Consider the following 27,309-nt stretch of genomic DNA (forward strand, 5'->3'; position numbering starts at 1 on the left):
ATAATGCATCTATTCACTGCACCATACAAAAAGGAGCAAAGGACAGGGTGTATGGGCAAAGAAAACAGAAGTCTCCAACAAATTCATCAGATAGCAAAATGAAACTGTGGATGTCAACACAATTAAGTAGTTTCCAGCTTTATGCTGAGCTGTTATACCCAATGTAAGGTGGATTCTGCATAGGCCAAAAACAGCAGTGTGAAAACAGTGTAAAATGGTTTAAAACAGTGTAAAAGGGTTTACATCGTTTCCACACAGCTGTTTTTGGCCCATGTGGAATCTGCCTAAGAGCCAGCAGGTTTGAACTTTCTAGGTGATGTTCATAATGACTCTTTTCTGAGGTCTCAATCTGGAAAAAAAAGACTGAAAGTTTGAACATGATAACATGAAGTTTCCCAAAACTGCAATCTGGGTTGCAGAGAATTTAGGACAGGTATTCATGAATATAAGAGGCTGCATGATACAATTGGTTTATCAAGGTCTGTATTGTCTTCTCTGACTAGCAGCACCACTTCAGGGTCTCAGGTCTTACATTTTACTCTTTTAACCTTGAGATTGAACCTGGCATCTTATGCATGCCAAGAGATGTACTGCCAAAGAGCCATCGCTAGGGTTGCCAGTTCTGGGCTGGGACATACCTGGAGATTTTAGGGGAGAAGCCTGAAGCAGGCAGGGTTTGGGGACAGGAAGGTCTTCAATTAGTATAATGCCAAACTCCACTTTCCTAAGCAGCCATTTTGTCCAGGAGAATGCTCTCTGGCATGTGGAAATCAGTTGTAATAGCAGGAAATCTCCAGCAGGCTGGCAGCCCAAGTCATGGCCCAAAATCATCCATTGAGCTTTGTGGCCTAACTGTGGACTTGAACGGAGGTCTCCCCAGTCTAAGTCCAGCCCTCTTATCACAGAATTGCACTGGTTCTTTATTCGATAGAGCTCCATGCTATCAATGGAATTACAACAAAACATGGGGGTCAGTTTGACAGAAGGCCCAAACTGGCCTTTTTCTGCTTGGAAGAAAAGCACTTTCTCAAAGTTTTCTTTCATTCCTTCTAGAATTTAAATAATTTAATCTCTCTCCAATCATAGGCCACAGGGATGTAGACATAATACCTATCTCTGATACATTTATTTATCATGTGCCCTGATAGTCTTCCTTACTTACTAATCCATCTCCCTGGGACTTATTACTTGGAATTTCAAACCCCCAAGCAACTTCAAAAATCTTTTCCTCCTCCTTCTTCTAGATGCTAACGTTCCTTCTTCAGAATTACCTCTCAGTCTCAAAAAGGCAAAATTTAGTATCAAATCATCATTTTATGCATACAAATTAATTTATTATGACTGCAGAGCCCCCATGGCTGCAATCCTAAGCATTATTATTAAAATATCAGCCAAGCTGAACTCTCTGAAACTTACTTCTTCCAAATAAATATGCTGAGGACCGGGCCAAAACTCAACATGCACCTCCAGATTTTTAAAAAAGTCAAAATCAGCATGACTATGAGTCAGGACACAGGGAAGTCAGGCAGACAGCTGCTGTTTTCACCAAGCTGCTGTTTCAGCTGCAGGAAATCCTTGTTACCATGATTTTCTAGAATGGTTACATAAATCTGAGATTCTTAGACATTGTGAAAAACACCATGTGGTTTTCCATGTTCAAATGCTTACTGCACTGACTTCATTATGGAGGTGAATGTTGAATGAGCGGCTGTCAGCAGCAGGCATCTTATTTTTCTTTAATTCTCCACATTTCCCAGGCACTGGCCAGTGCACACCAGTCACAGAATCCAAAAAAGCTATGAGTCAGGCTAGCTTGATCTCTCTCTGTGGGAATAGGGCCCATTTTTACTCTACTAGTAGGATGGTTGTAAGTACCTAGTTTGCGGAGCAGTAGAATTGGACCCTTAGTCTAATTTGCTTGAAACCTTAGTCTAATTTGCTTGAAATTTGGATGTTTAGTAAACAAGAAGAACTAGCTCCCCTGCAATTTTGGTGTCATTTGACTGAAAAACCGGTACTGTAGCCCTGTCCAAGTTCTCCATAGGGAATAATGGCAGCGCTGTAGCCATTATTCTCCTGCCCTTCCTCCTTTGTGGGAAAGGGCCTTTTTCCAGAGCCATTGTTTCCTCCCAGTCCATGATTTTGCAGGTAGGATGGACTGGGGTATCTTGGTCCAATTTACTAAAAACTTGGGCGGAAGGAACTTTAGAATAGTGGAAGGAGTGTGTTCTGTGCAAATTTGCTGCCATTGTCTTTAAAAACAGTTGTCCTCAAACTGGTTTCCCATTGAAAATAATGGTCCTGAAAATCCAGAACCTGGGGGGCAGGGAAGAAGGGGGTTGCATGGATTTTAAATCTTATGCTGTAATGGTCCACTTGAAAAACAGCAACTGCAGTCAAGTTTCCCCCCCTGAATCCCAGATCAAAAATTATAATAAAATATTCCTTAGTGCATATCCTTAAATCCCCATATCTCGCTCACCCACCAGTCACATGGAGGTGAGTAAGCAGTTCAGGAAGGATGACTCTCGACTGACAAATGACCCTTCCAACCCAATTTGTATTCTTCCAATGCTGATTTTGGCTCTTTAAAATATTTCAGTACAATACAAATACAGACATCTCCCAAAATGTTTGTCTCACTCAGGACTACTAGGAAGAAACACCAAATGTATACTTAGAATGACAGGTACCACTCCTGCCCCCTTTTAATTGCCTCAATAAGGGGAAATCTTAGTTTTAATGATGCTTGACCAGCAGTGCAACATTACTACAAGCAAATACCCAGAAGTGACCTCATGTCACTGGAGTGATATTGTGATGCTCTAGGATTTGGGCACAACTCTATGGTTAATCACAATTCCTGGAAAACTCTCTACTATGACCAGTTCTTTTGAGGTAATCTATATTTTTATTTATTTAGTTATTTATTGAGCTTATATACCGCCCCATCCCAAGGGGCTCTGGGCGGTGTACAACATAAAAGGAAACAGTATAAGCAATTAAAACATTTAAAAGCAGCGAAAAGCATAAAAATATTACTAATAATACAAGTTACAGTAAAATGGAGATGGCTGTTCAAGCCCGGAATCTGCTAGTTCATTGTGAATCTCCGTCCCTTCCCCTAAAAGGGGGGGGGAACAGCATCCCACGTTCTGACCTAAAAATTCCCTCCCCCTTCCAAAAGGGAGGAGTGGCGAGTCTGAGATGACAGCTGACCCCGGTATCAGAGCCGTAAGGAATTCCAAAGAGCAGAAATAAAAGGCTTTTGAATATAAAGTCCGCTTTTATTCCAGACATCTTTAGAAAGCACACACACACACGATATGATGACAGGAATGACTGGACCTCCCGCCCAAACTACAGGTTATAACGCATACCCGAGTCCTCCCCCCTCCCTGGGCCATCCGGACCCATCTCATGAGAACGGAATGCTCATGTGCTGGACAGCAAGATCGTAAGCCGTCCACCAAGGTTGTTGCTGCCGAATCCTGGCCCGTCCGCCCGGCTGGAGGCATTCCCGTCAAGCGCTGGCAGCTTGGCTGGGAGAAGGAGAACCACAGAGCAGAATTGCCATCCTTACACTCTGCCTCCCCTAAGAAAGCCTCCCCCCCACTGGTTTATAAGGAAAGGCTTTGTGAACAGCAGAAAAGAGGGAGGGGGGCATCAATATTTTCTGGTGGTATACACCCATTGATTACCATGGCCAGAGGGATATAGCCAAGCCCATGAAACCTTCAGATATTGTAGGCGATGCTTGGGAGAAAGCGGAGGTCCAGAATAACAGCATCTATTTCATAGTGCTTGTGGCCATCAATTATAACTGGCGGAGGTGGCTCCGGAGGGTCGTGCCAGGCATCTCGAAACGGGGAGCCTCCTTGAGTAAGCTGGAATGGAAGACAGGAGTGAATGTTACTTAACGAAGTTAGAGCAGTTCTACAAGCGAAAGCAGTAACATCATCCTGATCACCTTTTGTTAATCGAAAAGGGCCCACAAATTTCTTGCCAGAAGTTTTGAATATTTGTGCACGTCTCTAAGGTTTTAGTGGACAAGTAGAATGGCCCCATGCCCCAACCTCAAAGGGGAAGTCTGAGCGACGTTTGTCCGCCTGTGAACCTTTTGTGTGATTCTTGGAATGCCTGCTGTAAGGTAGACTGCACCTTATTTTCCAACCCTGGCTGGCGAAGAGAATCCATTGTTCGAATTCCGGCGGCTGCAGTACCTCTTGCAGGCAGCTGGGCACTAGCGATGGGAAGGACCGACCAGAAACAATCTCGAGCGGCGGTCTTTTGCGTGCTGCTGTGAATGGCATTGTTATCACGCGCTTACTCTGCAAAAGGGAGTAAATCGCACCAATTGGGTTCCTGATGATAGTTAGTGTAACAAGCAGTAGAAATACTGTTCTAACGTTCTGTTACCGATCTCGTTCTGATTGGCCGTCACTTTGAACGTGGTACGGCTGAGCCGCCGGGGTGGTTCCCAACAGCTCCAGAGAACGCCTTCCGAAAACTTAGACATCTAATTGGGGACCATGATTGGGACACCACCTTATCGGAGGAGGAGTGTAGAGCTGATAGACATGTTGGATAAACAACCGGGCCAATTTAAGGTGCCGAAGCCCGGGATGGTGGTACACCAGGAATAAAATGCGCTTGTTTAGAAAAAAAAGATCCACTACCACCCATACATAAAACTACGTGTTCCCGTTGGCTTTCCGGCAAATCCAGTTATAAAATCCCATGGGAAATGACCTGCCAGGGTCGAGATGCAACGAGGGAGGGGAAATTTAATAACCCATGCGGCTTTCCCGGTATCGAAACTTGGCTTCTGCACAGGCGTGGACTACCCTTTGATGATATACATTTCCAATGTCTTTGGCGCGCGATGGAAGCGCCACCAGAATCCGTTCCCGGCGGGCCAGATGCAGCGTTTTCAAAAATCGAAATGCCCAGCCTGGCGGGCATCATGACATACTTCAAGAACTACTGCCTCCCGGAGAGGAGGGAGGGACGTACCAACACCCTCCCCCGTTTCCAGCAAACACCACCCTCCAAGCGTGGTTGTGAATCTCCGTCCTCCGCCCGAGAGCTCTGGCGGAGTCCCGCCTCCTTGAATCCCTGGAGGGAAGGGGAGACGATGTTAGGGATGGCCAGAGGGAAAGGAGCCGCTGTTGTTGTGTGATCGGGTGACAGGCTGGTGTAATCCCAGCTGGGAGGGAGTAAGAAGCGGTGCGTGGGATGTCTACGTGGCGAAGTGTTCCCCTCCCCGAGGAGGCCGAGACAGCGCATCCAGCCAGTTTGTTGCTCTTTACCTCAGGAAAAGAAATGGACTGGTGAAAGAGAACCTGGAGAAGAAATCGGCATTAGCAACGTAATTGTTTGGCAGACATTTTTGTAGCCAGTGTAGACAGGGCAGCTAGATTCTTGTGGATCCCGACCAAAGCTTGGAAAGGGTGCTTTGGCTCCATGCTTCTAGCCAATGGCGCCAAACACTCAAAAGCAGCTTTGATAGCCGCCCAGTCTCCTTATCCCCACAGTCCAGTTCAGTTCAGACTTTATCCGAAACGATCCACATGCACGTATGAAGGGAAGATCTGGAGTTTGGGTGACTTAAAATTGACGTTCTGTGGTAAAAGCTGTTTTTAGCCTGCTGGAATGCTGACTGGCATTCCTGGAGACCAGAGGAAGGAGGAGCTCCGGAGTTTAGAAGCTTTCTGCAAGTCTTTGCCTTTGGTACGTAAGAGGATCTGTGAGCGGTAAGGTGATCATCCAGCAAATTGGGGAATAAAGTCACGATAGAAATTGGCAAAGCCTATGAAAGGAAAGTTGTAGTTCCTTCCTGTTGGTGGGGCGAAGGCCATTCAATTCACGCGCGCTATTTTTTGGCTGGGTCCATTTCCAAAACCCTCATGAGAGATCCGATACCCTCAGATAATCTATGGAGGAAGCCGATGGAAACAACATTTTGACAACTTAACAAAGAGGGAGTTATCTAGTAGGTGTTGTAAGACTTCTCGTTACCTATGGTTTCTCATGCTCCTCAATGTTTTTGTGAATAAATTCAAAACTATCATCTAAATATACGACCACCCCTTTGTATAACAGATCTTGTAAAACTTCGTTGATAAGAGCCATAGAAAGCCCCTGGGGCATCCAGCTAATCGAATGGCATTATTAAATATTAAGGTATTGTCCAAACTTTGTGATTAAAAGCTGTCAAGTGTTCATAGCCTTCATAATACGGGCTCTATGTAATAAGCCTCCTCTTAAGTCCAATTTAGTAAAAGATCCGGCCCCTTTGCCCAAAAGCATCCAAAGAGGTCTTTAATTAAGGGGCAAAAGGATATTTGTTCGGATACAGACACAGCATTCAATCCGCTGCATAATCAGTACAAAGTCTTAACGAACCATCCTTCTTTTGCTAACAAATAGAACAGGGGCGGCATGGGTATGTTTTTTGTGGCTCTTACGGTGATAACAAATCCACGCAGCCAGGTTTTATCTAAGAAAGCGCGGAGCTCCTTCTCTTCGGATTGGGACTCATGCGATAGATTCTCTACCTTTGGGTAACTGAGCTCCGGGTTGCCAGTAAGAATTTTACGAAGATCAGGTATCCCTATGCTGGGGGGCAATTGGTCGCGACTCCTGTTCTTGAAACTACTCTGGACCAACAGTCTCGTCTGCATACGCCTCGCGGGAATTTCCGCTTGAGGACCAGAGGCAGAACAATACATTTAAAGCTTTGGGACTCATGAGTCTCGTTCTCAGGTGGGAGTTGGGTTTTCCCCCCCCGTTCATGTGATCCCCCACAGGGAGGATCCGTGAATTGGAGGATCACGTTCAACTTTCCATATGATGGATTTGGATTTAGGTGTAGAGGCAAAGACAACCAAGGCATGCCCTAACACAATAGAGTGTTTAGCACAACAAGGATAACAGGATGAAACTTTATTTTTTCCCAATGAGTCCCGGCTATGCTGAACGAAGAAATACTACTGGCTGGGTTTTAAAGCGTGCGGACCTTTCATCGCCACCTAAGAAGGGCTACCATCCATTTGGGTGAAGGGAATGGAGTTTTCACCAAGGGGACTTCGGTCTAAGCCGAGTTCAGGATCAACCACTTGTGGTCTCACATGAGACTAGTGGGAGCAGCCCGAGTCCACAAGTCTGCGGAGAGCCAGAATGCGCGATATGTTTACTTATGGGTTGTGCTAAGCGCCCGGTCAAAGAATGGTAATGGGAGCACTGCTCTTCACTCACGCGCATCCGGAGTAAGGGTTAATATCTTTCAGGTGCTGCTGATTGCAGGCAGAGCGCTTCACTTCTCCGTCCCCTCGAAATCTTCCCTCGAAATAGAAGTAGCTTTAGAGCGCACCCCTGAGGCGGCGGACCTGATTTCCGTGGAGGCTTGGCCGCCACGGTGCGCAGTAGTCGGAGGTTGAGGTTTTTGCTTCTTTGGGCGAGTTGGCAGCCAGGGTGCCAGGGCCCCCGCGAGTAAAAGAGCACAATAATCCAAGCGGCTGGCGAAGCGTTCCGGCGTGGTTTTTTTCAGTTCGCGTGACGGCAGGAGCTGACTTTGGCGCAGTACTTGGTGCTGGTGTTATGACTGGTTTTGGGCCCGGACGGCCATCTCTTCGTAGCTGGGCGCCGCCGCAACACGAGCAGCGACTTGTGATCCCAGTTCGATCCATTCAGCTACTTCGTCCGCGGAATCCGGATGAGGATAACCGTTTCTCGCAGAGTTTGATGTCCATGCCTTGAAAAAAGTACTTCACATTTCATGCGTTCCCGCCAGTCTAACGGAGGAAGTTTACTGGCCGCTGCAATACGAAAATTCCAGGGCATATTCAGCGAAAAGAACAGTTACCTTTGCTGGGATGGTTTTACTGGTATGCGCATTGCCGCAATGTTTCTGCATCAGGATCCCTGGAAACGAAGACGTAACGTCTGGAGGAACCCCCCCCCACTGTGCGAAAGTGTCGCATTCAGCCTACCACGCAATTACGTAGAGAGTAACTGTAACCATTCAGCAGCTATGCCATCCAGCACTGGATCCAATGTCTCGGACTTTTTCACGTTCAGAACGCATATAGAGTCATCATACTCTTTGCATATGGGCATCGAAGGTTGTAGGATGAAGTAGGAAGTTTCGATGCAGTCCACGTCAAAACGAGCCGGGATGGGCGGTCCTGTAAAATCCTTCTTTCAACAGCTCGAGGCGCGTGTTGAGGCTTTGTTGCTGCAAGGAGGTAAGGTGGCGGGACTGGCGGAACCGGGAGTGGCTGAGGCGCCTCGGGTTAGGGAGCCGCTGGAATCGGACCTCGAATTACCGTGCCTCCGGAGAGGAGAGGAGCTGTAGGTGCCCGGGAGACTCTATCTGGAGACCCCTGCGTCCAGTGTAGCCCACTGTTCCAGGTCGAGCTACAATTCTCTTTCTTTGCGTGTGTTAGGGCGTCCTGGTGCACATGCAAGGCCGCCCTTTCCACGATCCAATTTGGCTGCGTTCATCCTGCGTTGTATTGCTGTAGTCAGTTCATGCCGTGTTTGGATAGCCCTGATGCGCTTCTCGCTGGCGCTGTAAATCCATTTTCGATTGATCCAGTACTTTGTCATGGATTGTCAGATTCACTGCTGGAACTGTCGACGCATAGCTTCTTCTTTTCGCGATCCAACTCCATTTGGATTTCTCTCCGGCCGTTGCTTCTCTAATGGGTCCTTCGTTGCAGAGTTTCACGCTCCCTCTTTCCCAGAGTTCGCGTTGGCGCTCCCCAGGCGAAGTTTAGCTTCACGCAGCAGGGCCACTTTCATCGTCCCAACCTTTCCTTCGAGAGGGACATTGCAGGAACGGGTCAGGGTCGGGAGTTAAGTTCCACCTCAGAGCCGGACTTTTTTCTCGATTCCTCCGACCCGCTTCCACGGAGCTCTTCCATCCGCTTCATTTGCCCCCGGCTCCGGAGCCGAGGGTTTTAGTGTGGAACCTTCTACCGATCATCATGATCCGACGCTGCGTCATTGTTCCAGCCTCAGCCGTAGTTTTGGGACGCGCCCCGGTGCTGCGCCACTGCTGCTCCTTTGGGAATATCATCAAAGTATTTGCCTCTAGGAATCTTTCCATGGATTCCTGGGTGTCAGCTATTGGATGAAGTTTGTCAGTCCCAGCCAGTTCCTCAGGGACTGGCGCTGTTGCATTTGGGGTTTGTAATCGTCACTGCGTTGTCGGAGGGAAACTTGAACCGATCGAAGCAGGAGCCCGATCCATGGATAATGCACCAAACGTTGCGTGCATCTCCACGTAATCAGGACCCACCTTTGTTCAATCCCAATGAAACAAGGGCAAACTTGTACTGTCTCTAGGTCACCGGAGAGAGAGTCACGAGGGAAAGCGGCCCAGCTCCATCTCCTAGAGATCTCCTCGGAATCTGGAAGGGAAGGCTACAGGGAAACCCTCTATGGGGGCTATCGGTAGCGGCTTCCACATGGTCAAGAGTACTCAATCTCTGCATGCTCGAACACCAGAGGAATCCACTTCGATGTAACAGTAAAGGTTAAAATGGGATTCCTGTCATAATGTAAGGAATTCCAAAGAGCAGAAATAAAAGGCTTTTGAATATAAGTCCGTTTATTCAGACACATCTTAGAAAGCACACACACACGATATGACAGGAATGAGACCTCCGTACCCAAACTACGGAAGGTTATAACGCATTGCGAAGTCCCCCCCTCCCTGGGCCATCCGGGCCCATCTCATGAGAACGGAATGCTCATCCTGGACAGCAAGATAAGCCGTCCACCAAGGTTGTTGCTGCTGAATCTGGCCCGTCGCCCGGCTGGAGGCATTCCGTCAAGGCCAGCTGGCTGGGAGAGAACCAGGCAGAATTGCCATCCTTACAGGCACCATCAACGGCTGGTTCCTCCAAAAGCCCGGCGGAACAGCTCCGTCTTACAGGCCCTGCGGAACTCACCAAGGTCCCGCAGGGCCCGGACAGCTGGAGGGAGAGCGTTCCACCAGGCCGGGGCCAGAGCTGTAAAGGTTCTGGCCCGTGTGGAGGCCAGCCGTATCGCCAAGTGCAATCCTAAGCAAAGTTATACCCATAGTGCAATCCTAAGCAAAGTTATACCCATCCAGGCAATAGGCTTAGAAGGGTGTAACTTTGCATTATTATTTTGTATTCCACTGACAGGAAAACCATAAATATTTTAGGTTATATAAAGAAAAATAGTCTCTGATTGACAGTCTCAAATATATGTTTGTAAAACTGTTATAACTGCTAGGTTCATCCCACATAATAGCACATATTTCCACCCCAATTCCATTTTGCAGGATATTTAAACTTGCTTTCACATTCTTGAAATCTAAGCATTCTTACTTAGTGCTGTTTACTGCTGAATTCTTCCTTCCAGAATTCATTAACTTGGGGAAAAAACATCCATTACCATATACACGATTGCCAGAACAAGGATGTTGACCCATGATACTTTAGATTACATTCATAATTAATACACACAAATGGCTTTTACAGAGGCCAAACACAAAATTACCTAGAGGACACAGTAAATCTGCTCTGAGTTTCACGGTGAAATCCGCAATAACACTGAAGTCACATACAGTAAATAGATATTATATGGATTTGTCACATCTCTTTAAAGGAATCATTCTTCATGTGGAAGGAAAAACTGAGTGCATGGTGTGCAAGAGTATTGGAATATATTTGAAAAGGGAAAAGGTCATAACCTCTGTGAGATATTCCAGACTGCCAGGGAGTATAATTTCATAGAGTTCTGCTTCATAACCCTTTCTTGAAGAAAATTACTGATCTGTATTACTAATCAGGAAAGATGCACAAAGCATCAAAATATATTCTACATAATCGGCTAATATCTATCACTATAAATCAAGGCTTAGTACACAAAAGAACTCACAAATAGATGAATATCCAGGCTGTACTTGGGAAACTGAAAACTCTCCTTTCTCAGATCCTTGAATCCAGCAAATTATTCAAAGCAGACATTTAAAACCACAAAATTTGAGCAGGGCTTTCCTTCCCAGATACTATACTGCTAGAATCTTGAGTACACTTAAATACTATAAGTGTATTTAACACTGAACACCCTCCAGCTCTCTTCCACTGGCTGTCAGAAAGGGCTGCCTCAGGTTCTAAAAACATGAAGGCCTCCCATTCACCTCCAAAGATTTCTATACATTAAGTATAATTATCTATGTGATGCTCTTGGAAGAGATTACCTGGAGATTTTGAGCAAAGTGTCATAAATAAAATGATAACATATGACACTCTTTTCCAGCAAAATCCATGGCAGTAGCAGAGTTGTCAAGAGCCAACATGTCAAGAGGTGTACAGCCTATAGGAACATGAGGTCACCCATGTCCCCCGGCAACCCCCCCAGCACATGACTAAATGGCGTGTGCCCAAGCCGCACACCACCGAGCTCCCCCCCGGGGACGGAAGGTGTCGGCCAGCAGAGAGGTGGGGCTTGGTCCAAGCCCCACCGCAAGTCCCAGCCCAAGCACAAGGGACACAGGGCAGAGGGGGCCCAGAGGAGATTTTGCCCCCGGAAGTCATTTTCCCTTATTCTGCATGGGCTCCTGGGCAAAGATTCCACTTAGGCCCACCATATGATCCTGATCCAAACCAGATATCATAACAAAACAAATCACTTGTCTAGCTATTAGTGTGCATTTATAATAATAAAAGAAGCCACTTGTCTGTCCATTTATGTCAGATATAACTGATTAGAAAATAAAACTAGAAACCTCAATATTCCTACCAGTTTCAGGATGATCACGGGAGTCCCAGGGCCAAACATGAAAGGGAATATCCTGGCACAGGTAATCTCCAAAGCCTCCCCCTCAAATGCTGTTTGCAATGGAAGCTAAACTAAGTTCCAACTTCTGTTCCTCATTTATTACCACTAAGGCAGATTAATATTCTATTATCATGATGTAAAAGGTACTTTTACTAGTTTGACAGATCAAGGAGAAATATTAATTTCTTTCTTCTGTTCATAATGTTAACAAAGTTTGCTGCTCTACGACTATTAAATATGTTCTAAGTTGCCAACCAGAATGGAAAAGAAAGAGTTGACACCAAGACTGCAAAAAATGGTGAGGGGGGACAAAAATTAGAAGGAGGGAGAGAGGAATTGCAGATCATTAAAGGAAGAGAGCAAAATGAAGGAAGAGAGAGATGTGTTAGAATGGATTAGAGAAATGAAGAAAAAGACAAGATCTGTATGTGCAGACAAAATTTTGGAGCTGGTAGGCACTAAAGAGGGAAACCATTGACTGGAGATAATTACCTGATTGGGAGGCTGCATTCTGGCAATGACTGTAGCAGTGGTGTATATGCCTATTGGCAAGGTGGGCAGTTGCCCAGGGCGCCACCTTGTGGCGGGCGCCAAAAATGCAGGTTCGTTTGTGGGGTTTTTTTGGTATTTTTAGGGGTTTTCTGTTTTTGGCCTCCGGGGGGGCAGTTTTTAGGCTAGCAGCACCAAAATTTCAGGGATTTTTCAGGAAACTCTCCTGATGATATCACCCAGGTTTGGTGAGGTTTGGTTTATGGAGTCCGAAGTTTTGGACTCCCAAAGGGAGTGCCCCATCCCCCATTGTTTCCAATGGGAACTAATAGGAGATGGGGGCTACACCTTTGAGGATCCATAACTTTGGACCCCCTGAACCATATTAACCAAACCTGGGTGGTATCATCAGTAGGGTCTCACAAAGCTACTCCCTTTAAGATTCTCCCTTTAAGGTTGATTTAAAAAGAGAAGCTGGGTTCCCTAGTTTAAACACCATTGAAAATGATGCTGTTTAGGGGTGGATTCCAGGGAGCCCAGATTCTCCTTTTAAATCCACCTTAAAGGGAGAATCTGGGGTCCCCAGTTTACATAACATTGAAAGTGATGCTGTTTCCCCCAATTGGGGGGACTGGATGCAACACCATAAAATGTTTTCATATCAGCAATAAAACATTTTGAAAGCATTTTGAAAATGTTTTCAAAAAAATATTTCTGCTGTGTGGCATGGCCCATTGCTCAGATTTGTGAGTTGGGGCATATTCTATAATGTGATGGTGACTTTGAAACAACCTGGTGTGAAAAAATCATTGTTTGGTCACAGTGAGGGAGGCCGGCTGCCGGGGGGGGGGGGGGCAACTCAGGTTTTGTTTACTGGCTCCAGTTTGCCTACATATGCCTCTGGACTGTAGCTTATCATGGCTAGTGTTGATTTGCTCCATTGCTAATTTGGCTGATGGGTTTAGCAGGATCTTAGAAGCAAGAGTTTCTCTCACCTCATAGTAAATAGTGCAGAAAGGCTTGACCAGCATAGTCAGAACTCCTAATGGCTGCAGTTCCAAACTGCACTAGAAGGTTAAAAGAAGCAAATGCATTTTGTGACTTCAGCATGTCACTAGCTCCAAGGGCTCTCCAGCTGTCCTGGCCCTGAAAATTTGTCCCCCTAGACCCCTCACAGTGGTTCTGGGTAGAGATTGGGGATCTGATTTGAGAGGTCTCAGGACAGAGGGACCACACAATTGGACCAAGAAGTGTTATACTTGAATGGCTAAGAAAGCAGGTCTCTCCTCCAGGTGTGTTGTTGTTGTTGTTGTTGTTGTTGTTGTTGTTGTTGTTGTTGTTGTTGTTGTTGTTGTTGTTGTTGTTGTTGTTGTTGCATGCAAATATCAGTGAAGTGCAACATCGTAGCTTTCAAGAATAAAGTACTTATCTCAAAACCATTCTGCATGTTGATATGCGTGGACACAAGTATCTCCTCAACCACCAACAACAATTGGTGGCTTGGTAGCATTAAACCCCATTACAGCTAATGATTCAGGAACTAACATTCAAGGCTAACATTCAGGAAATGAGCAAGTGCTGCAAAAGTATAAAGCTGTGTAGCCATGCTGCAGTAGAGTCCTTCAACTCACAGGTGTTCCAGTTCCTCTGAGACTACAAGCCAAACATCACTCAACTGCCAGCTTGAACTATGACAGGATGGAGGCCCAGGATATATTTAGAAAGGATTCTGAAGCCAGCACTCACTCCCCATTACAGTGGCTGACTAAACTAGGTCGCTCATAATTACTAAACCAGTTCCCTTGGGCTCCTTCTTGGACTTGCATTTTTGGACTGGACAGCTCCAAGAATTTGAGACATCTCCATTGTTTCCATGTTCTCTGTTTCTGCTGCGAGAACCAAGGAATGGTTAGAGAAACAGGTGTCTTGCCATAAAAGGAGTGTACAGTTTTTCAAGTGCTGCAAAAGTCTGTCTTCTTAAGTTTAAGAAACTTGACTGTTTCTGAAAATAACTAGGATTGCCAATTTTCCCTCAAAGCCAATCCTTAAGGATCTTATGCCAAAAGATTTCATTCACAAACAGCATCCCCGTCAGGGTGTAGTGAGGTATGGTGGGAGCCAGGGAAGTGCCACGACTAGAGAGACTGAGAGGCCTTCTGCAAATCCATGCTTGGCTGCAAAGGTTAGTGGGTGACCTTGAGCCAGACACTATATCACAGATTAGGCTCCTTTATGGGGTTATGAAGTTCGACATGGGAGAAATGTATGCTGTCGTGAGCTCTTTACAAATTGGTTGTGAGAAAAAGGCAATAAATAAACATGATTAAATGGTTTCTTGCTGTTTATATATATATATAAGTTTTGTTTTAGGCTTCTACATCTGGTTTGTCAAAGGAAACAACCCAAGACAACTCCTTTTAGGGACTGTACAAGCTTCACAAAGCAAATTCTCCGAGAGCAACAGTGGTGTTAGCAGGATTTACATGCGGGCAAGGGCTTAAAGCTAAAAGGGCAGCCAGAAAGGGAGGGGGTCTGAAGAGAACATGTTCTGAAACTAGAACTCTCTCTCCCTGAAATGTGTCTCCTTCCTCAGGTTTAGGAAATGGATCCCTGCTGGGATTTCCTTTCAAAGGTGACTTGTAACCTACTCTTTAGGGTAGATTTCTGCAGGGCACTCACTAACTGTGTCTTTGGCAGGGTCAACCAAAAGCTGTGTGTGTGTATGTGAGTGCAATTTGGGTGAGGGGGAGCACTTGCTTCTCAAAGGGTGGAAAATACCCACTGCCTGTGGCAGCTGCAGCAGCAAAGTAGAAGCTCTGAGAGGAAGAGAGGAGAGGCACAATGGGCACTATGGAGTTTCAAAAAGACCTCAGTGCGGTAGCTCTAGAAATGCTTCTTATAGTCCAGCCTGAGAAGAGGAAAACCATGCAGAGGTTGCAGTTAGACAAACAGACGGACAGCCGTTCTTCACACCAAAGCCAAGGTAAAGGAATCTGTATTGATGTGGCAGCTTGCAAGCATGGGCAGTGCATGCAATCCCAGAAGCATTAACTAAAGGCTGGATGAAAGGAAAGATCTTGAGAAAGGAAACAACTTCTCTCACACACTCTTAACAATGTATAGAAAATCCCTTTGTTTTAGTTCTGTGAACTTTCAACTTATTTCCTACCAACCTTCAAGTGAAAAAGTTGGGGAGGTGAGAATCTTGTATTGTGTGCAAAGCAACACAGAGTATCTCTGTGGCATACATGGGGAAAGTCTATACAAAGGAATGTGGAGGATAATCACCGTATCATGTACAGTTGTTATGAGGATAATAACTGAACACTGTCTTCAATGTGTGATTTTACGGTGCAAGAAACCTACAAAGTGTCATTCAGAAAATGCCCTCAGTCTGCAGAGGAAGCCGCAGTGTGGGTTGAAACACAATGATTCTGTAATTCAATCTCTAGGCTGTTGCCATCATAAACAAAGGGAACAAATACTTGAGCAGTGTGTGTGTTTATATGTTTGATTGCATGCATGTGTGATTAAAGACTGGAATGAGCCGCTTATAGCTGCAGTCACATAAGCTGCAGAATCACAATTTTGCAGGGGCCATAATTTAATGGTAATCTAAGTACCCTCCTTTCACTGTACAGAAAATAAAATCGAATGAGTGGCTGTGAAAGGGGAATTCCAGGTGAAAAGCAGTTGGGCCACTGAATCCTGAAAACTGGTGAAATAAGCATTTCCATTGGCCACAGGGAAAGTGACTAAATGATATAAGACAATGAAGATGAGGAGGGGAGTGTATAGACTATCTTTGTTGTGGTAGTAACATTTTTCTACCACCTATAGTGGCCCTCTCTGCTTATGACTAACAGGCTCTCATTCACCTTGAAGTATATTTGCATTCCTACACAATATGACTTAATCATAATAGCACTCTACTAGTAGACATAGATAAGGCAGCGTTTTCCCTCATCTGCAGTATAACAATGATTTAGCACTGGACTTTTATACAGATTTCCAAGAATATGTATGCAAAGCACTTTGCAGTGTTTTATGTACCACATGGTTTATGTACCACATGTATCACATGGTTTTATGTACCACAGCGTTTTATGTACCACATGGAACCTGCATTGTGTCCAAAAGTATTCTAACAGTCCAATAAGGTCACCAATATTCAGAATGGGGAATGGGCTGGGTAAAATTCTGGGAGATTTTGTGTCCTAGGGCCCCTGAAGCCAGACAAGTCATGTATATTATATATTTGAGCTGGGCATGGGTGGTGGTGGGCATTCCAGAGGGAATCTTTGTCTGGGGCCCTGTGATAGCTCTTGGCAGCCCCCATTGCACATCAGAGGATAAGACAATAGTGGCTTGTATAAAGCTACTAATAGTGTCATCCTACAATATCTAAGCCCATTGACATCAACTAACTTAGAAGAGTGGTAAGACTGCTTAGGAAGGCATTAATATTGATTTCATAATAGAGGTGAAGTTGAATGAGGACCTGTCTCACAGCTTACATTCTAAGCAACTGAACTACACTAGTTCTCTGGTACAAAATCCCATTTACTTTTCATGACAATGGGAGTTAACCAACCTATCAGTATTATGATGCTAGATTTCTTCTGCATGTGGAAGATCCCATTAATGTGCCCGCTATGCAGTCAAATTGGCAATAAGCAGAAAAAGACATTTTGCAAAACTTAATCCATACTGAAGAGATCTAATTCTTATGGGAGGAAGAAGGGCCTATGTACTGTAAACATGTATCACGTACACAGTTCACAAAGCATTTTGCGCTGAACAATATATTAAGAAATAAAACATCAGTGACTGAGGTGCATTATTGTGAACACAACATTATTAAGAGTAGATGGAGACTGTTTTTTATTGGTAACATCTTCCAGAGAGATAACTAGATAAACATACTAAAGCAAAACAAACAAAAACAGTCTAACGTACCTTATGAATTTAAGAAAAGTTACATTCTTACAGACCAGTGACAAACAACCTTTAAATGTATGATGTCTTGAAAACCTGATGGGATTACCGTAAGTCAGAACTTTGCACAAGGGTGTAACTCTGCTGAGAACTACAGTATTATTTTGGCATAAGGTTTTGTGAATGAAGTGGGCTCTAGTGCATAACTGATGGTACCACAATAAATTCACAGTGACATTGGATTCTTTACTGGTTTTTATTACTTTTCTTGGGATGCTAAATCACTTTTTTCCTGATTTTCAGTAATTATCTGTAGTAATACAGATAAGAGAACATTGCAGATCTATCAGCATTTGTTTCTGTGGGTATAGCACAACATAAATAATCTCAGCAGTTTCCCCAATGCCTGATTTAAAACAAACCAGACAATTACTGATCTAGCTAGCTCTGGTGATATGTGGCTAATGCAGAAATAGAACTATACCTAAGGAACAGGAGTACCAACTTCCAGGTAGGACCTGGGGATTCCCTTAGATTAGAGTTTATCTCCAGACCACAGACATCAGTTTCCTTGGAGAAAATGGATGCTTTGAAGGGTGAACTCTATAGTATTGCACCTCTCTGATGTCCCCATCTTCCTCAGGCTCCAACCACAAATCTCCAAGAATTCCCCAACCTGGCTTTGGCGACCCTGCCCTTCCATCCCCTATTGGTGGCCAGGGGGCCTGACAACCATACCAAGTAACAGGGGACACTGAATTTCAGAACATTTCAGTGTTTCTAGCACTCGTCATGTTTTTGTGATTCTTTTCTGTTTTCTGATATCCTACTAATCAAGCTGCATACTAAACTTCAGAAAACTAATCAGAGGGCCTGTAATGAAATAGAAGCAGGCAAACATTTCAACATTTTAAAATCTTAAACAATAACATGATTCGAAAGCCAGTTAAATTTCTGTTCTCAGATGACTTAAATTTAAGTAGCTCTTCTGGCTTTTGTAGCACCATTGGTGGATAAAATAATTACTGAATGGCTCTTTTTAGTTTGTAGTTCCAGGCCTACTTATTTCAGAACAAATACCATTGACCTTTGTAAGATTTTCTTCTGAATGCACATTAAGGTTGCCAGGTCCCCCCTGGCCATCAGTGGGAGATGAGGGATATGGTTGCCAGATCCAGACTGGGAAACTGCAGGAGATTTGAGGATGGAGCCTGGAAAGGATAGGGACCTCAGCGAGGTACAAGAAGAAGAAGGGGAGCTAAAGGTTCCTGAGATGTTCAAATTCTATACAGTGGGAGACACAGACCCCCAGATAACCTTCCTTAGTCTCACTAATTTCTCTCCTTCCCCTGGTCAAGGCACTCTCCACTCTTCTACCTGCACAGCTTCCCAATTCCTTGTCATTCCACTTCCCCCTTTCAAGAACCACACGTTTGCAGTGGCTGCAGTAGGTTTTGGACACATGATACTTTTGGGGGGGAACTTACAGTGAATTCTGAACATCTACAAAGAGAGAAGAGTTTTGGAGGCTGGTGACCAATACCTGTTTAGAATGCCTGATTTGCCCCTCTTTCCCACCTCCCTGCCTTGTGCTCTGCTGAGACACTGCAAGACCTGGAGCAACCTAGAGTTGAATGGGGCAGAGAAGGGGATGGGCACTTCTCTCCCCACCTCTCCACACTTTAAAACTGTGAGTTGTGCTGTGCTTGGCTTTGCCAAAGGTCACAAGTAGACCTGAAAGACTTGACCTTCCCCAAAGAGCCTGATTTTACACCTTGTTTGGAGGTTCTAGCAGGGGAGCGCAGCTATCATATAGCCTTGACCGAAGAACGATACACTCCTTCTATCTGGGATGGTCGTCCTCTTCCACCGAGCTTCGGGAGGGATGCACATGGAGTGGTGAGGGAGGTAAGGGACACCCGCCTAGCCAGCCAGATCAGCCGAATCAACCCTGGCGATCAATGGGGTGACAGATGTCGCAGCCAGATCGCCCTCACATCCGATTTTACACCTTGAGAGTGAAGGAGGAAAGCAAGAACAGTTCATATATGTTATGTGCCATCAAGTCATCTCTGATTTATTAATCAGTGACCTGCAACATGTCTTCTAATTAGCAACTTTGCTCAGGTCATGTAAACTGAGAGTTATGGCTTCCTTTGAGTCAATCTATCTAATGGTGGGGCTTCTTCTTCTCTATTTCTTCAACATTTCCTAGCATTATTATATTTCCCAGTGAATCTTTTGCAGAGACTAAAGTACTGTAGCTTCAATAATTTTAACTTCTAGCAGCAGAACTATCAGATACAGATTTTCTTGGGCTGTACTTTTTCAGACTGTGAAGGAGCATAAGGTGTGTTTAGTATTTCCCACATCAAAATTATGTGTTCTGTTTTTTAAAAAAATGTCTGGGAAAAGGCTTGGCAGAAACCATTCCCCTAGGTTGGGTTTTTATGCATGTAGAGGGGTTGAGGGAATATTCAAACATTACAGAAAGATAAAATAATGGAAAAGTGTAATAATTCATTAAGAGTTCATAGAGGTCAATGTAATGCACTCTCATTTTAAAGAGTTGATTATTTATGTTGATTGTATACATATATGTAAAGAAAAAATATGGATATAATATATGAGGGCATCATTTTGTACTTTTGCCTGCTTTAAAAAATATAGATTCACCCTGAAAATAATCACACAACTTTGCTTAGAATTTCTCTGCAGTTTCATCTAATTCTATTGGGAGAATGCTTGATGAGAAATCCTAATAGTGGATCAAAAGCTGCTAGATCAAAGTCTGTAGACAGAAGCAAGCCTGCCAGTCTTCAGTCAGTGGAGAATAGTTATCCAGGAACAAGTGTCCGGAAAGCGACACTGTAATGACCTCATATCAATCAGACTTGGATTTCTAAGCAGTGGAGTGGATTCGTTAATTAGATGTTTAATCCATAATATTAACTACTTATTGTAATCATTTTAGCCTACAAAGTGCTTCTAAAAAATATCCACCTCATTCTCCCTAACAACAACTTGGTGAAGCACACCTTTCACGTTTCCTTTTTCCAGATGAGGCTATCAGCTATTGTTACAGCCAAGTCCTCTCATCCCATCTATAAACTAAGATCTGAAAACTGTGTTCTCAAGTGAAATAAGATTTTACCTACCAAACCAATCAGATTTTACCTACCAAACCAATCAGCAGGAATATATATATGCATATGTACATATGCATGTATATGAATTGTTCATGTTGCATACTATATGTAACCCAAGGCAAACTGCATAATGTCATGCATTCTTAGATTTTGTTGTTATTTTAAGAAAGTATATTCATCATTCACATGATCACAGGAGGAAATTGGTACGCATGAACTGAAGATGCTTACAAAGCCAGAAGGTCTTTGAGATACTCCTGTTCACTTGTCATAGAAGCAGTTCTTCCCTTCTGTTTCTTAACATCTCTTCCTTATTCTCCCATTTTCCACAGAAATAAAATACTAAGGGCCCAATCCTGATTGGGGGACATCAGCCTGTGGGAGCAGTGGAGGGCCATGCTGGGCACCTACAATGGTGGGGAGATCAAAAACACTGGTGTGTGTGTGTGTGGGTGTTGCACAACTGCACAACAACTACACCCAGAAGTATTCACCACCTGGGAGCTGTGCCAACTTCTGAGTGCAGTAGGGGGCACATGGGGGCCTTCCCAGGTATGAATCTGACTTTAGTTGGCTTCTACCCCTGAGAAGTGTGGTGACGCCTGTTTATCCTATGGGGATATTTGGGCAACAGGAGGGTTTTTCAATTCCCTCCTTTTTGCACTGCCCAAAGCTCATTTGAAGGTGACATGGCGGTCCCTTCACCTCACCATTTCTGGCCACCGCAGAGCTCCCCCATCATCTGGATTGGGCTACCCATTATCCTGATTTACCCAAATAAAGATAACACTATACCCCAAAAGGTGGCCCAGTACAAAAACCAATCTCAAAACTTCCTTTTGAAATGAACATTTTACTACAATTGTTTGTAAGAAAACTTTTCTGTCTAGTTTGCTGGCTTTCCATGTATGTTATGATGAAGGAAGAGATGTACTTGGGGAAACATCAGGGTTGCCAGCCCCTGGATGGGAGATTCCTGGAGATTTGGGAGATGGAACCTGGGGAAGGTGGGGTTTGGGAAGGGGAGGGACCTCAGAACTGTGTAATATTTTAGAGTCCACCCTCAAAATCAACTATTTCCTCCAGGAAGAAGACGACAAAGAGTTAGATTTATATCCCCCTTTTCTCTCCTATAAGGAGACTCAAAGAGGCTTACAATCTCCTTTTCCTTTCCCCCGTCACAACAAACACCCTGTGAGGTGGGTGGGGCTAAGAGAGTTCAGAAGAACTGTGACTAGCCCAAGGTCACCTAGCTGGCATGTGTTGGAGTGCACAGACTAATCTAGTTCCCCAGATAAGCATCCATAGCTCAAGTGGCTGAGCAGGGAATCAAACCCAGTTCTCCAGATTAGAGTGCACATGCTCTTAACCACTACACCATGCTGGCTGTAGGAGAACTGATCTCTATAGTCTTCCAATTAGTTAATTCAAGGAGATCTCCAACTCCCACCTGGAGGTTGGCAACCCTAGGAAGCATTTAGTCACCACCAGCAGACTGAAATAATTAGAAGCCAAGGGGAAATGTAGCACACTTAAATGGGCTCTGAGAAACTTATGTTATAATTTATCATATTGTAGGTTTTCAAACGGATGGGAATAGAAACAGGCCTCTGCAATACCAAGGAAATTACCATCAAGGTATGTCACTTTCTCTCACACTGTGTCCATCCATGTGAGAAATTCACCCTGTCATGTTGCATGCTATTATTTGCTAGAAACAACCTTATTGTGTCGGGAGAGAGTGAGTCTTGGGAGTTTAACTATCCTCTGCTTGGATTTGATAGCCCAAGGCAAGCTGTTGCCTGAAACAGAAAGTCTAAATGATGCATGTATTCTAACAAGGCAGTAAAAAAATGTAATAATCCTATTATACAAAAGGTTAGCCATGGTGGCAACAACTCATGTCCAACCAATCGCCACACACAATTCACTTCCAGCTAGAGGCATATTGGGGGGGAAATGACACCCGGGGACAATACCTGCTCCAGCAACTTTCTGAGGCAGGCTGCCAGGGGCCCCCCACCTCCAATAGAGGTGGGGATGCCGGCAGAAGCCGGTGTTGGACTGGGAGCCTTCCGCAAGCTCAGTGGGCCTGCGGCAGGCTTTGGTGCATGGGAAGCAATTTTGCAGAGGCCCCCCACGTGACCTGGTGGGCAACACCAGGTACAGGGGATACCCTCTGTCCGATATGCCCCTGCTTCCAGCCAACTGTCATGCACACATGGTTTGGGAGCAGAGTTAACACAGAACAGATTTTAAAAACACAAACAAAACAGTGGAATGTGGCAGTTACTCACTCTCTCACATGCTTGACCTTCTTTTCCACTGCTGAATAATTACAGTTCCGTACCAACCGCAGCTGACTGAGGGAGGGTCGCAACTGTTGGTGGTTGCAACGGCCAGTTCTCAGTCAGCGGAGAACATCCAGGAAGAGGAGGAGGAGGAAGGAGATGTTGACACAGGGATGAGAGGGGAGGAAAGGCATAAAGGACTGCCCCCCTTGATCGGCACCATTAACCTACCAACAGTTTTCTAGAGACCATTGTATTTGTTTGTACAGTGGGCTTTGCTGTTAGTAATTTAAATAATTGACAATTAGCTGTCCTTTATCAGCATTCCAACATCTGTGCTTATCCTGGCTAATGATTCAGCCCTGATATCAACATTACTGGCACCTTTGGGCACCTTTTTGACTTTCCCCCCCAAAATATGGCAAAGAACAGACAGGAACTGAAAGGAACTGGTGTACATGTAATAGGATTTTTTTTTGTATTGGATAATGGGATTGGAAGAGAGAACTGACTCCCAAAGCCCCTTAAACTGACAAACATAATGCATTGTTATTAGTAGCAACCTGAATTTTCACAAACATTTGGCCTTGTGCAGCCACTCATGCAAACACTCCCATTCTGCTAATGACAAACCACAATAAAGCGTGCTCATGCCATGTCTTATCCAATGCCAGCTGTCACAGAGCTAATGTCCTAAAGCAGGAACTCTTTTATTTTACCAAGAAATCTGCAAGGCTGCTAAGAATCCTCCTGGATTCCAAGTCAGTAATTCCCTCAGGGACTCTCACACCACCCAGACCCATCCCTAAATCATATGCAAACAAATAACACAACTTCTTGTTAACAGGAATATGTTAAATTGGATCTCTATATGTAAAACATGCATTGTCTTCAATCCATTTTCTCATATTTATGGCCTATCCTGCCTTCAAGCTGCTCATGGTTCGCCCTTTTTAAAAATCTTTACAATAACTCTGAGGCTGAGAGAAAGTGACTGGTTTAAGGTCACACTTCTTACTCCTCTCCCTGTATTTGAATGGATGCAGAAAGAGTTGCAAACTGGCCCTTTAATAAAGAATTAATATATGGAAATGGGCAGCTGAAGCTTTTCATGGCATGGAGGTAAATAGCATCTTCTGGTAAATCATTATTTTAAGCCTCTATTCCATGTTTTAAAAAGACATTTTTTCTCCAGACCTGTTGGTAACCCTAGCTGCTGAATTTCTGACTGTACACCAATGCTGAAACTGCCTTCCTGTGGCACAAGATGACCCCTCCCCCTGAAATTTGTCTGCCAACCTCAGCGTCACTGGAAATCTGGGCACAAAAGCATTCACTAAATCCAATAATAATTTACAGCAATGTCCACCTTCTCTTGGGTATTTACTAAGGATCTCTACTTAGATAATGCAGTGTCAAAAAAAATCTCCTTGTACTAGCCTGGAGGTGTCAACAAATCAATTTCAGGCACTGTGGTTGGATTACTATACTTGTGAAGTCTGACACCATGAAGCAGCCGACCTTATTTTTGAATGCTATGATGTAACTGCAGATTGAGCCATATTAAAACAAACACATGGCCATCTCCTACACTGCAGCAATATCCCATCATTCATGAGCCTGAGCCATGACAGACATAAGATATGTGGTACCCAGAGTGGCAAATGCATTTTTGAAATGCTGCAGCTTCTCTCTGGAGATTGTCAAGATACAGATCTCTGGAAGAATAAGGATGCAGCCTGGCATTCCTTTACACAGCCTGATCCATCATGAGAACTTGGAGCAAGTAACAACGGTAATAAATCAGTATCAAATTGCAAGGCCAAAATAACAGAAGATAGCCCAAGCCCTTGTCCTCTGAAAACCAGTTTCGGGAAGATAAAACTACTTTGCTGTATTAGACAAAAGATCAATTTTGCCCAATATTCAGTCTCTAACAGTGGCCAGGTCAAAACAATGGGCTCCCAAGCAGGAAACTATTGTTGCAACAAAACCCCACAGCTTCTCATACATTTTCATGGCTTGATGCTGGCATGTTTCCAGCCAGGAATTCCTTGGGCTTAGAACGATCCTCAAAAATGCTTCACATATGCGGCCTTATCAGTGAATGATATCTAAGCAAGTAATCTCATTGGATCTTGAGTTCTGTGGTGGGATAAAGGAAAACAAAAATAAAATAAATAAAAGTAATAGAAAAGGCCTAAAATCTGCCAAAGCAGGCTTTAAAAGGTAAATCTAACCCCTCCAGTTTGCTCCTGCCAATTTACTTTGCACACAGCAACCCTTGAACAGCCCTCAAGAGGAGCCCCCTTTTTGTCACAATTATATAGCTTCAAGCAGGGCTTAATTTGAATCAGAGCTCTGTTCAGAAACATGTGCCTCTGAACATATGCCTAGTGCCTTTCTCTCATCATCAGTGCATAACCACAGAAAGCCCAATCTAGGATTAGAAGAAAGAGATTCTGGATCAGAAGACGTAACGTCCTGACAAATCTAAGTGCCAGTACAGAAAGAAAGAACCTGAAGATTATGAAACTATTGATCTTCACTGTAAGAACTGAATCGAAAAGAAAGGTACTAGCCACATAAGAGTCCTATAGCACAGCCATATTTGTAATACCATATACAAGTCTGGCATCCCCATCTCAAAAATGATATCAAGGATGTGGAAATAGTACAGAAAAGGGAAACCAAAATGATCGAGGAAATGGAACATCTTCAATATGAGGAAAAGATGAATAGGCTGGGATTTTCTTTTTAGAAGAGACACAAAAGGGGGGATGATAAAAGTCTATAAAATTATGCATGGTGTGAAAGAGTGGACAGAGAGAACGTTTTATCTTCTCTCAACATATAGGAATGTAGGGACACCTAATGTCATTGATGGGCAGTTTGTTCAGGCAGGTAAAAGAAAGTGTGACTTTATACTATGCATAATTCACTTGTGAAACTGGTTGCCCTCAAATGGGGTGATGGCCCAAAATGTAGGTGGTTTTAAAGGAAGACTAGACTAATAGAATCTGTCCATCAAAGCAGGATGCTGGACTAAACTTTCTGCATTTACTAAACTGTTACAGCAGGTCTGCATTTCAAATGAAATTTGCATTGACAATTTTAGAGAGTTCCATTTCAGTGAACTTCAGTGCCAAACTTCAAATGTTGTGACTGAAATTCAGGTTTTGTTACATTCCAACAACTCAGTATTAGCGCAGAAATTTAAAATTTATAAATGGAAATGTCATTTTTTAATTTATATTTTGTTGCTATGCTGTCTATATTACAAATTAATTTCAATGTATTTAGCTTTCAGGTTGTACAGTACACTGACTGTTGTGAAATGTACTCATTTTTGTGCACATGTTAAATATTTCCAACATCAACTTTATTGTTGCTTTTGAAATTTTCATTAAAATTTAACTTCATCTTTAACTGTTCTATCATTATTTTCTGCCAGTGGGGAAGTAATTTCTATTTTGTTGGGCATCCCCTCTTTAACCTTCTGTCCTGTGTAGGAGTTTTGTTTCATTGTTGTTAATATAAATGTATTTTTAAAGCTGGTTTAAATGTTTTTCTTGTTCGCCACCTTGAAGGTCCTAAATTGGGTGGGAAGGCAGCACAAGAATGTTATAAATAAATAAATAGCCTGATTTTGCTATGACTGGTACCATCACTGCAATTCTATACCATGACAGAAGTCCTGTTCTTGTGGTTGTAATACTTCCTTTCTATCACCAGGTCAGGAGGTTCAGATGCAGCAAATCATTACATCCTGCTCAGATCAAGGTATGTGGTAAACTACTTAATGAGATGGCAGTTTTATGTGCCAAGGCTGCAAGTTCTGTGAGAAAGGTTCTTCTGGATTATCATAAAAAATCAAAAAGCACTTAGAAAAGTCACTGTGACATCCCTGAACAATAAAGTCCAAGAAGTTCACAGAAACACCATGAAATTCATGTCTGAGATCTAGCTTCCACGGGGTAGAATAATTATTTTTTCTGTTGCTGTTTTCAATCTTATAGACAAGGTAAACTCATGCAGACTATGAATTTACTTCAGTATGAGAATATGGAGAAATGTAGCTGGTAATCTGAATAAGCCCAGTCTAGATAGATACAATTCAATGATTTGGTCCAACACGATAAGCTGCTTGTCAAAGTGTGTGTGAGGAGAAATATATCTGCTCCTCATTAGTTTATTTTGCTATGCAATCTCGGGAACATTTTTTAACTTGACTTTCTAATAAAACCAATCAATATAATAAATGTTTAAGACTTAAAGATGCAAAAGTATAGAATTTAATTTCCTAGAAGGAACTAGCCTAGTCCTGTCCTGGCTGGCCCAGTCTAGGCTGATTTCATCAGATCTCAGAAGCTAAGCAGGGTCAACTCTGATTAGTAATTTGATGGGAGACCATGCCAGGGTTGTTGTGCAGAGGAAGGCAATGACAAGCCACCCTTGTTAGTTTCTTGCCCTGAAATCCCAATGGGGTTGCCATAAATCACCAATCTGGTGACACTTTACACACAGAGGCTCTTTCCGCACGGGCCAATAACAGCGCCCTAGGGACGGCAAAAACGCCTGCCCTGTGACTTCCGAGCTGTCGCGCAGGGCAGGGGGGG

The 27,309-nt window shown here is 43.8% G+C and overlaps 1 protein-coding gene across 1 annotated transcript in view; it reads left to right on the forward strand.

Moving 5' to 3' along the window:
• Positions 1 to 15,058: 15,058 nt before the first annotated feature.
• Positions 15,059 to 27,309, forward strand: part of KY (kyphoscoliosis peptidase) — a 39,403-nt gene continuing 27,152 nt past the window's right edge. Inside the window, exons 1-3 of the mRNA XM_048506907.1 lie at positions 15,059 to 15,295; positions 21,978 to 22,037; positions 26,426 to 26,473. Coding sequence (XP_048362864.1) covers positions 15,154 to 15,295; positions 21,978 to 22,037; positions 26,426 to 26,473 — 250 coding nt within the window. The 5' untranslated portion in view covers positions 15,059 to 15,153. The remainder of the gene's footprint in view (positions 15,296 to 21,977; positions 22,038 to 26,425; positions 26,474 to 27,309) is intronic.

Source organism: Sphaerodactylus townsendi, linkage group LG08 (assembly GCF_021028975.2).
Source record: "Sphaerodactylus townsendi isolate TG3544 linkage group LG08, MPM_Stown_v2.3, whole genome shotgun sequence".
In the NCBI taxonomy this organism is placed as follows: Eukaryota; Metazoa; Chordata; class Lepidosauria; order Squamata; family Sphaerodactylidae; genus Sphaerodactylus; species Sphaerodactylus townsendi.